Source organism: Stigmatopora nigra, chromosome 17 (genome assembly GCF_051989575.1).
Source record: "Stigmatopora nigra isolate UIUO_SnigA chromosome 17, RoL_Snig_1.1, whole genome shotgun sequence".
In the NCBI taxonomy this organism is placed as follows: domain Eukaryota; kingdom Metazoa; phylum Chordata; class Actinopteri; order Syngnathiformes; family Syngnathidae; genus Stigmatopora; species Stigmatopora nigra.
This window is the reverse complement of record NC_135524.1, coordinates 6,849,240-6,861,832: the sequence shown is the minus strand read 5'-3', so window position 1 is coordinate 6,861,832 and position 12,593 is coordinate 6,849,240. Positions and strand designations below refer to the sequence as shown.

General features: G+C 38.5%; 1 protein-coding gene across 4 annotated transcripts in view; it reads left to right on the top strand.

Moving 5' to 3' along the window:
- unc5cb (unc-5 netrin receptor Cb) overlaps positions 1-12,593 on the top strand; it is a 137,849-nt gene that overhangs the window by 120,338 nt on the left and 4,918 nt on the right. For 3 of the 4 annotated variants that reach the window (XM_077738157.1, XM_077738159.1, XM_077738156.1), the window contains 6 exons: positions 2,484-2,540; positions 5,791-5,982; positions 7,063-7,419; positions 7,984-8,071; positions 9,670-9,841; positions 10,121-10,354. In XM_077738157.1, coding sequence (XP_077594283.1) covers positions 2,484-2,540; positions 5,791-5,982; positions 7,063-7,419; positions 7,984-8,071; positions 9,670-9,841; positions 10,121-10,354 — 1,100 coding nt within the window. The remainder of the gene's footprint in view (positions 1-2,483; positions 2,541-5,790; positions 5,983-7,062; positions 7,420-7,983; positions 8,072-9,669; positions 9,842-10,120; positions 10,355-12,593) is intronic. The other variant, XM_077738160.1, reaches the window with a different exon arrangement.

Genomic DNA, 12,593 nt, shown 5'->3' with positions numbered 1-12,593 from the left:
ATATTTAATTTCCTACATTTGTTTTCTTCGATCGAAATAGCGTGAAAAGATCTTAATGTATAGGAAATAAATAAGAAATTAAAAGTACATTTTGTGCTAGGCAACATTTTAAGAAAAATCAGAATTTGGTGGAAAGATATTTTAAGATTTTTTAATAATTACAAGACCAAGAAAGTCGTTGAGATGGACAAGGACATCATCAAAATGAAAAGGTTTTGTTTTTTAATAAGATAACAAATAGCCCAGGCTCCAGATCGGTACTCAAAATCAGATGACTTTGGCTCAGGCAAAAATATGTAATTGGGAAAACTCAGAGGACCAAAATGGAAATAAACCAGGTTTATTATGTTTATCCTTGGCAATGTTACTTTACTGTATGTCCGGATATGCTTTTTTTCGTGGCTGTTGTTGAATAAATTCAATCAATCAGTCAAATAAAATCCATTCTCCACCATGTATTGCAATACATCAATCAGCGTACAAAATATAAAATTGTGCCACTTGAACCATGCAATGTAAATGGGGCCTGAAACACAATCTCCGACACCTAACTTTCACAGCTCAGCGAGTCAGACACGTCTTGCACTCTCTCAGTTCTCTGCCCTGGCCTCTTCCCATGTTGTTTTTCCCCAGCGCGCTCATTTTTAGACGTGACATTTTCCTGACATTGACTTGGAGAGCGAGCGAACGATGACAAGGTCGACCACGACTTCTGTCAAATACCAGGAAGCAAAAGTCACTGGAAAACTCTGGTTGATGCCTACACTATTTCCCATTATTTCTACAATCTTCACATTTCTTTATTCAATTATTTTTCATTACATTTATCCTCACAAGGGTGCCGATCTCGGCCAACTTTGGCCAATAGGCGAGGGATGCCCGAAATTGGTTGCCAGCCAATGGCAGGGCACTATGAAAAATACCCAAAGAAAAGCCACGCAGGAACGGGGAGAATATAATTAACACTCTGACTGTGCTGCTTCATTTCTTGGGTAGCATAATTCTCTGCAATATTTTCTCTCCTTTACATGCCTTGAAAAGTCAATAGTTTGAACATCTGAATATCATGGAATTCTAGTTCAAATGCTTTTCTCTTTTCCTTTTTTTTTTTTGCGTCCTGCGTCTGCTCTGCGACCAATCATGTTGCACCACTGCTTATCATACCTAATGTCATCTAGATAGCTCTCTTTTTATACAAGACTCTGCATATGGTGATTATGCCTGAGGTCCTCATCCATCACCTCATTGATTTTTTTTCTGCTGGCCACTTGTCTGCCTGTGGCTCTTTGTCTCACTGATAGAGAGGATATTGTTTGTGTCGTTGTTTATGGAAGCTTCCTGCTAGACTGAATAATATCTCATAGTGTAGTTTGACCTTCTTTGCATTCACAAAGCCATCTACACAGGGAGTCTTCGAGTTATGTTTATGACGCCCCCCCATTGAGTCCCGTGTAGTATCGTTTTTGCTTAGATAGTGCACAGTGCTTGTTTTTCTGCGCCAAGAGTATCTTTGCTTTTTTTCGTCTTCAAATTTTATAAATATAGCCCCAGAGAGGAAAGCTGGGTCTTCTAGGTTCAACGAAATGAATAACAGTTACCATGGAAACCCGAGCTTAACACCAGAAAATGAACCGAGAAATTAGTTGACGACTCTCATCCATAAATATATGGTTAGTGAGACCAAAGTTAAATTTGGCTATAATGTCTCACCCGTCACCAAATTAAGTTTTGTGGTCCTCATATGTAATATAACAAATCGCAATGGGGATGTATTTAGTGCTGTATTTTCTAGTCTTTCCCAAAATGCTTCGTGTTGTCTTTCGTTGTCTTCATGACAAGCGACAATTTCTCGACCAATGAGATCACTGGGATTTTGTGTTGTCATTATCATAAATAAGCAGGAGAGGCAAGGGAATATAATGCCTGCATATTCTTAAAAAAACACCCTACCAACATTTGGTTCTACAAATCAGACATGTTTTCTTTATAATAGGGGACAAAGCACTCCCCATCAATACGAAGTGCAAAGTTTTGTTTCTAAATACTTGCCGATTCCATTTTACAAAAGACGGTTGGCAACCCTAAGATTAGAAATTGTTGCAAAACCTTTAGCAATGACATGTCGTCAGAAATATTCGGTAAATGTTCTGTAAGTGGTACGTCTTTCCCCTCGCCTGTCCAATCGTTCTTCAGTACTAACCTGGCTACTCTGGTTGAGCTTTTGAGATGATGGATAACGTTACTAGCAAACCGTATTCCCTCGGCCTCTCTTCATCTGTTCTCATCCTGGGGAAGGGAGGGGCCAGATCAAGAAGGATGGCATACGCTGCGTCATTACTTCTACTCACAACTTTGTTGCTGTCTCATTTGTTGCGTTTGTTTTTCAGTTGGCTTAAATTAGATTTTCATCATCCCTCTCTCCTGCCATGTTCCAACTCCTTCCAAAACTCCCCCGCCCATTTCCCCCTCCTCTCTTCCTCAAGGTTCCTTATATCAGAAGTCAACTGAGGCTAAAGGCACGCTTGAATTGGGAAGTACATGTGAGTTATTTCATTCCCTTTTTTATTTATTTCATTTTCTTTGCCTTGTCTTGTCTTTTCACATTCTTTTATACAACCAAAAACCTTTTATGTTGTTGTCAACTGAGCGGGGGAGGCCTTGAGGTTGTGTCTGTTAGTGTCTGGAGTTGATTACCAAGCATCTATTAGGAGTAGGACCTTTGACCTTTTCGTGTTTTACTTGATTATTGTGGGCGTGTAAACCAGTCTTTCCCAACCACTATGATGTGAGGAATGGTTTGGTGTCTTGTAGAAAATGACATGCCAAGAAGTGATAAATTGTAATATTCTGACAGAAAAAAATGTAATATTTTGATCCTAAAATTGAAATTACAAACAATAAATCCATAGTGCATATTACAAGATTCATATCCTAATACTGCAAGTTTAAATGTATTTTTTTTGTTTATATTTTAACAAAGTGAATCTAAAGTTTCACGGGTACCGATTTTTAGCGACATGGTCTGTTTGACCACAAAACTGCTTTTTATGCAATATTAAGAGATGTCAGTGTGAAAAATTTGATATTTAAATACTTTTTTGTGTTTCTTTGATCCCTGTTAATAACAAAATTTGATGAAAATGACTTTATATTATAAATAGAGGTGAGAGTTTAAAATTAGAAGATATTTAAATGGTGGTTTACAATGCCAGAAGTGTGCCACAGCTCCAAAAATGGTTAGGGAAACACTGGAGTAAACACAACTGCACTGCTAAAGCAATTACAATGTAAATTAAATAGCCAGCATAATGTTCCCATGTTTTGATCAATATAACCACTTAAAGTCTTTTCACACTGACAATTGCCAAAGTTTTTCATTTTATTGTGTTCTTTCAAATCTTGTTGTTTATGTAGAGAAGTCAATACAGGAAAGCACATAACAACCTTCACCCTCACTGCCATGCTTTGTTTAAAGTTGGCTTAATATGGGAAGTTATCTCAAACAGCCATCATACAAATAGCTCAGTCAATAGGGTGCTTGTACACCGAATAAGTGAAATTAACCAGATAAATCTTTTCTAATCTGCATTCTTTGGGATGCTATGGCTCCGGGGGAACTACTGTTAGGGTTGCCAACTGTCGCTTAAAAAAATGAATCATCCTGTATTGCGTTTACAAGAGTAATACTTGAAAATAGGGTCTGATTTGTCAAATGTACGAATACTGATAGGGTTGTTATGCAGAGAAACATATTCCCCATGTCTGATAATTTTTTCTTGCAATTTTTCCTTCAAAGTAACACATTTATACTTCCTATTAAAATCATTATTTTTTTGTGAAAATTGCGAACCAGGGGCCGTCTTATATGAGACAAATCGTAAAATTCAATGATTTTAAGGCAATTTTAAGGGTGCGTCTTATACGTGGATGCAAGAAAATATGGTAATCCAAACAGATATTTCTTTTAATTGTTTTTTTTGTTATTTGTATTAAAAATACATTGCAAGAGAGTTTGCAATAGTCCTTAAGACATTACACTAACCAAAAAAAAAGTCTACAAACATACACTCGCGTCTCATATTAATGTTTTAAACTAATCTATGTTTATAAGCACTCCAAGAAATGATGGGAGGACCGTCGCAAACTTCCTCTATTGAGTTAAGCCGCATAAGGTTTTTCCCCTGCAAAATGTCGGTCGTAATTATATCCGCTGTGGCTCTCAGGCATAAGACTAATAGACAAAGAGAGCTAATATCAGCTACGCTTGGAAAAAGAAATAATTGGAGCTGCTTTAAAAAGTGTAAATACATCATTCTCAATGTCTTCTTTAAAGGTGTGGAAACCAAGTAGGAGCAAAGTCACCATGATAATTGCTTTTTTAAAACTTGTATTTCTGCGTTTTATCTCTTATTGTGTTACAGGCCCCTCTGCAGTCTGTTAATTCATCCGGAAGTTAATGCGCATGTCTATGCCTTCATAATAATAATAATAATAATAATAAGTCCCTGTCGTTTCCCTTCCTTATATTTTTTTCCACACACAGACAATGGCTCATGTTCAAAGGAATGTATTCATCTAAGTGATACATTTTAATGCGTATACTTAGCAGGCTGCTAAGTTATCATCAATGCACGGCTCGCACGTTAAATCACCACAGGCGAACTCGGAGAGAGAAATTACATTCTCTAGCTTTCATCACTCGACTCCCCGCTTGGCTGTCGGTTCCCGTCTGTCGAGGCGGAGGAATTATAACGGCCCGACGCAGGGGAGGATGATGATGCCGTTATTTTGACACTTCAGAGTTCCTGGTCTACTGTGTTCAGAAAAAAAAAAATAAGGGGAGGGGGGCAGAGGAAAGGAACCCTTATACTTTCCCACCGTCCCTCTGGATTTTACTTATTGTTGTGTTGGCTCAGTCATGCTGGGTTTCACATCCATTGACTTGGTGTACTATTTTTTTTGTATTTTTTGGGGTGGGGGGGTCGAGAATATTATAGAGACAGTGTTGTTCACTCTGCAGGCCATGGTAGGGTTTTAGATGTATAGTGTTTGCTTCCATCTACTGGTCATGTTTTGTAATTTATAGTGCACATAATCTGGAAAGGGCATTGGGATGGATTTTTGGAGTTGAGGTGTTTTCCCTTTCTTGCTTGCTTTGCTTTAGCTTCTTTCATTCTTTCTAAAAAAAATGTAGTAATGTCACAATGCATGAAACTCACAAAAATTTCTTCAGTTTGAGTTTGATTTATTTAAGAAAAGGGACAGTACATATTAATGAATATATACATATTTATGGACATGTAGATATAGTATATGTAAATATGTAAGATTATAGCCAGAAGCTTTTCCATTTTTAGTCCCTTGTGCAGGTTGAAGATAAACGATGAGACATACACACACACACACACACACACACACACACACACACACACACACACACACACACACACACACACACACACACACACACACACACACACACAAGAAGCGCCATTACCCTCAAGTGTGACAAACAATCTAAAGCTGCAAAATGGAAAGAAGCTGCATTTGCCTTAATCCTTGTGTTTAAGAATAACAGCTTCACATAAGGAAATAAGACTCTTGAGTTGCTGGTTTTAATTGTCAATATGCTAATCATTTTGATTTCTTATGCCAGTTTAACCAGACCTCACCAAATCACTATACATTTGCCCAACAGATGTAACTGGCCAGCACATGCATCAATTATCTAAATCCTAGCTGCTTATAGCATTATTGACGTTTTTTCTTTCTTTCCTGTCTTGTCTGCAGTGGCCCCCAGCACAGATGACGTGGCCCTCTACGTGGGCATCGTCATTGCCGTGATCATGTGCCTGGTCATCTCTGTGGTGGTGGCGCTGTTCATATATCGGAAGAACCACCGGGACTTTGACTCGGGCGTCTTGGACTCGTCTGCTCTCAATGGAGGTTTTCAACCCGTCAGCATCAAGACGGCACGCAAAGGTGCTTCCTTGAAATTTTTGTCTGCATATTCATTCATTCCAGTGTGTCAGACAAAGCGTTACATGGCCCATCGGTGTATAAATACGTGCGTTCTTCATAGATAAAATACTGTAAATGAGGGGAGTCAAACTTAGGCCACAATGCCATTACATTTCAAGTGGGCTGGACCCGTTTATTTTTGGCTGAAAAAGTTACTTTACTGGCTGCCATTGTTGAGTTGGACATCTAGTGCCATCAATGGCACATGAAGATGAGCATCCACAGTCAGTTTAAGTGAATTGGATTCTAATCTATAATCATCAAACGCAAGCAATGAGTTAATTTTGTGTCACTTGATTTTTTTTACTTCCATTTTAGGATATACTTGCAGAAAATTTTGGATAATTCCTGGTTAGTTTTTAGCAATTTTCCATGTGCCTGCTCCTGCTGATTTTGGGGCATTTCCACATTTTTACTGTTAGTTTTGGGGCATTTAAAGGTTCCTTATTAACATATTTGCTGCCGCTTAAGGCACTGTTTTGGTTTAAAACAATACACACACAAAACCAACCGTTCATCCAACCATGCAATCCTAAAATTATCATTCATTTTTTTAATTTAAATAAACTTTACAAAGTACACAATTTTACAGACTAAACTTCCCATAGGAAGTTTAAAAAAATGCATGGTAATAGTGAAAATAGCACTTTTTCAACTTTTCATTCCCAGTGAATATAAAAACCCAACTGTTAAAACGCAGCGTTAACTAAAAAAGGATATCACCAGAGAGTCATCTGCTTGTTTGCTTACGTATCAAAGCAAACAACGGTGTGCGACAGAGCGTCACGTCTTTTGCCCGTACGAGGAACATTTATCCCATAGCTGACGGCTAAGTGAAGCCTTAACGCTGCCATCTGGTCTTCATGAATCCCAGCTGGCCTTTAGCGCCTCTCACTGAGTAATGTTGCACCGTGGCAAAATTGATTTCCCTGATGAGTAAAAAAGCAAGCGGGCATAAGCAGGTGGGCGCCAATGGAGGGCGCAGCGTTATTTCCTGGAGGTCATTTTTTTTTATCTTCTCTTCTTCCCTTCTCACCCTAGCCGATCTCCTCACCGCTCCCCCTGACTTGACCTCTGCAGCCGCCCTGTATCGGGGACCCGTCTACGCCCTGCACGACACGGCCGACAAAATCCCCATGACCAATTCCCCCCTGCTGGACCCTCTGCCCAACCTCAAGATCAAGGTGTACAACTCCTCTGGCTTGGTGACGCCACAGGACGACCTGGGTGGCGAATTCTCTTCGAAGCTCTCGCCTAAACTGGTGCACGGCCTTCCGGAAAACAGCGATAGCACGATTGGTCGCCGTGCCCAGACGTTAATGCGGTCCAGGGACCCTTCTTGCACTGCCATTGGTTCCTTCAGCTCGCAAGGTGGACACCTCATCGTCCCCAACTCAGGTACAACATGTAGGAGTTCATACTTGGCCTTCAGGCTGCCGAGTTAGAAGAAGTTTTCTTCTCTCTTTTCTACTTTTTTAAAATTCTGTCGTCGTGGAAAAGGTCACTTCAAGGCCATGGTGAAATCAATGTGTTATCCAACATAAGCAGCGAGTGTTTATACGCACGAGAAAATCTTTCAGAGACGCTTTTTGACAAGACTTCAAATGAAATCAATAATAGATGGGAAAATTGAAATCACAAGGCAGGCGCCCAGCAATTTGAGATTCCTATGACAAGTGGAGTGGTTATTTTCAAATAAAATGTCACCTCCGTTGTCCAAGTTGGTTCCACAATTCTGCAGTTCGAACCTTCTAATATGGAGTTTGCATGTTCTACATGGGCTTGCGTGGGTTTTATTCAGGTACTCCAGGTACTCTGTTTTCCTTCCACATCCCAAGAACATGCAAAAGTACATTATACATCCTTTTCATGAAAAACAGAGCATTGTTCTTATGACATCTGTCATTCATTAACCCTGGAAAATAATATGAATGATATTTGGTTGTGTATTGTGTATTCCAGGTGTGAGTCTGCTCATCCCGGCAGGAGCCATCCCGCAGGGTCGTGTTTATGAAATGTATGTGACCGTGCAGAGGAAGGAATCCTTGAGGTAGGTAACCTGCGCCATGAAAGTACAAAAAACTAGTTTTGTTTTTTCATTAAATAAGAATATAATTCCCTCGCCGGTGGCCACCCAAATGAATTAACCAACTTAACATTTTCAAGCTTGGTAATCTTTCGCTTGAAGCCTTTGAACAACCTGATGTCCGTACTTATAGAGCCGCATCATCACTCTCTAAACTAAGCATCCACTTAACTGTGCTTTAGTTGATGCTGAGTTGCAGGGCAGGCGTCAGAACAGACTTTCCGCTTTTTAGAGTTATTTTTATGAGTCACAGTATTAGCAAGCATACACTATACATATAAGCATGGTGTGTGTTGTTGTCGTATTCACATACTTACACCCAAGTTTTAACTGATATCTGAAAAGTCTCACAGCTTCTCTTGGCAAATTTAGACAAAGCAAAGGGTAAATCCCTGGGTTTTTAATGTGCCACGTGGGAGTTCAGTGTATTCCCGTTGTGGGTGTTTATTTAGTGAATGCAGGTGGACACAGTAGCGATCTAATTAAGGAGAGAAAAAAAAAGTTGTCACGATGATATCGTACTATAGATGTTGCGTTTTTGGTACACGTAGGCTTTTAAAAAATAAATTTAAATAACTATTTTAATTCCTCCCACCTTTTATACTGTTCTATAATATCACAGAAAAAATATAAGGTGCTTGGAGGATGCAAGGCACTTCAAGAAACTAATTTCTACATCATCATATATATCTTTATCTCTCTCTATATTTCTATCTGTATATTTCCCTATCTCTATCTCTCTCTCTATCTCTCTCTCTCTCTCTCTCTCTCTCTCTCTCTCTCTCTCTCTCTCTCTATATATATATATATATATATATATATATATATATATATATATATATATATATATATATATATATATATATATATATATATATATATATATATATATATATATATATATATATATATATATATATATATATATATATATATATATATATATATATATATATATATATATATATATATATATATATATATATATATATATATATATATATATATATATATATATATATATATATATATATATATATATATATATATATATATATATATATATATATATATATATATATATATATATATCCATGTTTATCTATATCAATATACATATCTCTATATCTCTCTACATCTATATCCATGTTTATCTATATCAATATACATATCTCTATATCTATATGCATATCTCTATCTATATGCATATCTCTATATACATATCTCTATATCTATATCCATGCATATCTCTATATACATATCTCTATATCTATTTCCATATCTATATATCTGTATGCATATCTCTATATCCATATCTCTATCTCTCTACATCTGTATCCATATATCTACATCTCTATAGCTCTTTACATCTATATCTTTCTATATCTTTATATCCGCATCTCTATATATCTTTATCTCTCTATATATATGATAGTTTACAACTTTCACATGACAATGTATAAAACAAATCCTATTACAAGAAACTTGCATTAGATATTATAAAGACTGTTGTTGTTCAACATGAGTCTTGAATTAATCTACGACCCCCGCCCGACCTCCAGGCCTTCAGTTGAAGATGGGCAAGCAGTTTTGAGCCCCGTGGTGACATGCGGCCCCCCAGGCGCCTTGCTGACACGGCCCCTGGTCCTCACCATGCACCACTGTGCGGTTTCTGAGGGCCAACAGGATTGGCTGATCCAGCTCAAGAGCCAGTCACCGCAGAATACGTGGGAGGTAAGATAGAGTGACAAAATACAGCAAATCTCCATTTTTTTATTGTAAGGCAAGTTGCAAGCCCTTTTCAGAGATCACGGCAGATTATACAAAAACATTACCAAATGTAAAGAAAGAATCCTGACAATGAGATTGTGAAAACTGCATTGCAGTATAGCTATGATATTGGTTGTGTGTCATATGGTGTCCACAACAAAGCAAATTTGCACATAAAGGTTGTTATCCTCATCCAACTATCTTATTTCTATAGGCCGGCCTTAATGTTCTATTCTGCTGCAGGACATGGTTGTGGTAGGTGAGGAGAACTTCACCACGCCGTGCTACATCCAGATGGACGACGAAGCATGCCACATCCTTACGGAGACTCTGGGCACCTACTGCCTGGTGGGCCAGTCGCTTAGCGCCGCCACTACCAAGCGCCTCAAGCTGGCCATCTTCGGCCCGCTCTCGTGCCCTGCCGCCGAGTACCACATCCGTGTCTACTGCCTGGATGACACGCAAGATGCACTCAAGGTAAGTTCGACAACACGTCTTTGTGTTTTTTGGAAAAAAGGTTTACATGAATCAGTACCCCAGCATAACGTTGCCAACAGCCTATTATGTTATATTTAAACTGAAAAACAGCTCTTAACAGATACATTTTGAGCCTTTTTTTAATCAAATATAAACTTGTGTGTATGTATGTATGTATGTATGTATGTATGTATGTATGTATGTATGTATGTATGTATGTATGTATGTATGTATGTATGTATGTATGTATGTATGTATGTATGTATGTATGTATGTATGTATGTATGTATGTATGTATGTATGTATGTATGTATGTATGTATGTATGTATGTATGTATGTATGTATGTATGTATGTATGTATGTATGTATGTATGTATGTATGTATGTATGTATGTATGTATGTATGTATGTATGTATGTATGTATGTATGTATGTATGTATGTATGTATGTATGTATGTATGTATGTATGTATGTATGTGTGTGTGTGTGTGTATATATATATATATGTGTAAATGTGTATACGTGTTTATTTTATAGTATAGTATAGCTTTTTTCCTAAAAAAAAAAAAAAAGACCATGTATAATAAGTCTTTATTCTTTCAAAAATAAACTAGGGACTAGTTTGTGGTGTAGAGGTTAACTCACCTGACTCTAATGTGGGAGGCTGGGGTTTGATTCCCAGTTGGGAAACATTTTCGCTTACTTGTTTCTATATATTTGTAGTCAATACCTTCAAATAATGACTAAGTAAAGTGTGGCCAATTTGTGGCATAGAGGTTTGTTCACCTGACTCCCATGTGGGAGACTGGGGTTCAAATTTCGGTGGACGATGAACCATTTTGCCATTAAAAAAGACTAAGTCTTTCAGTCTTTCCTTTGATAAAAGCACCAAATGACCATGTATAGGTGCCCTGCCTCATGGGGTAGTGGTCAGTCCCCTACCTTCCCATGAGGGAGGCAAGGGTTTACGTCCCGGTGTCACCAGTCAATGACTGTATGGTGTCGTTGGTCACTGGGTTCAAATTCTAGTGCATGCAAAGATTTTCCCCACTATTATTCAGCTAAATGAAAGAGATAAAAGTACAAATACTACCCCCTAGTGTGGTGGCCAAGTGGATAAGTCATCAGTCTCCCACACCTGTGGTCCTGGGTTCAAATCCAAGTGCAGGCAAAGATTTTCCCACTATTATTCAGTTAAAACAATAAGTTCAAATGCCTAAGTGTATAAGTATTCAATGGTGGATGAAGTATTTTGTCCAAAAATGTCCCACTGTTATTCAGGTAAATTAATGGGATAAGAGTACAAGTACTGCTGCTTTCTCTCACAGGGTGGTGGCCCAGTGGTTAAGTCATTGGTTTCCCACCTCTGAGGTCCTGGGTTCAAATCCAGGTGCAGGCAAAGATTTTCCCAATATTATTCAGTTAAAACAATAAGTTCTAATGCCTAAGTGTATAAGTATTCAATGGTGGATGAAGCATTTTGTCCAAAAAATGACTAAGTGTTTCACCCCATTTCCTTGGATAATACGTTTCAACACCTATGTATAAGTGGGGCACGAGTTGGTGTAGTGGGTTGCACACTCGCCTTTGCACGGAGAGAACGTGAGTTCGCTTCCCGGTGTCGGCGGTTGACTGACCAAGCAAGCGGTCGAGGGTCGGCCGAAGGCCGACCCGAGAACGCCTTTCGCACATACAGGTCCATCAAGTGTCTTCCGAACTGCCGAAGGCAGTTCGGAATATAACCTTTTGCTGAAAAGTATGACTAAGTGTTTAATATAAATTAAAAAGTTTTTTTCTTTTTTTTTTTCCTTCTTCTTTTTCCATTGACCAATTCTTCTTTCCAATTCCAACTTCAGCCAAACGACAGCGGGATTCGAACCCAGGTCTCCCACACGGGAGTCCAGTGAACTAACCTCTGCGCCAACCAAGTGACTACACTTTTCTTTGTAATCATTTGAGTGTCTTTCCAAGAAGTACACAGAAATAACTAAGTGAAAAGGTGTCCCGACCGGGAATCGAACCCAGGCCTCCTGGACGGGAGTCCAGTGAACTAACCTCTGCGCCAAACAAGTGACTACACTTTTCAATGTAATCATTTGAGTGTCTTTCCAAGAAGTACACATAAAGAACTAAGTGAAAAGGTGTCCCGACCGGGAATCGAACTCAGGTACCCTGGACGGGAGTCCAGTGAACTAACCTCTGCGCCAACCAAGTGACTACCCTTTTCGTTGGAATCA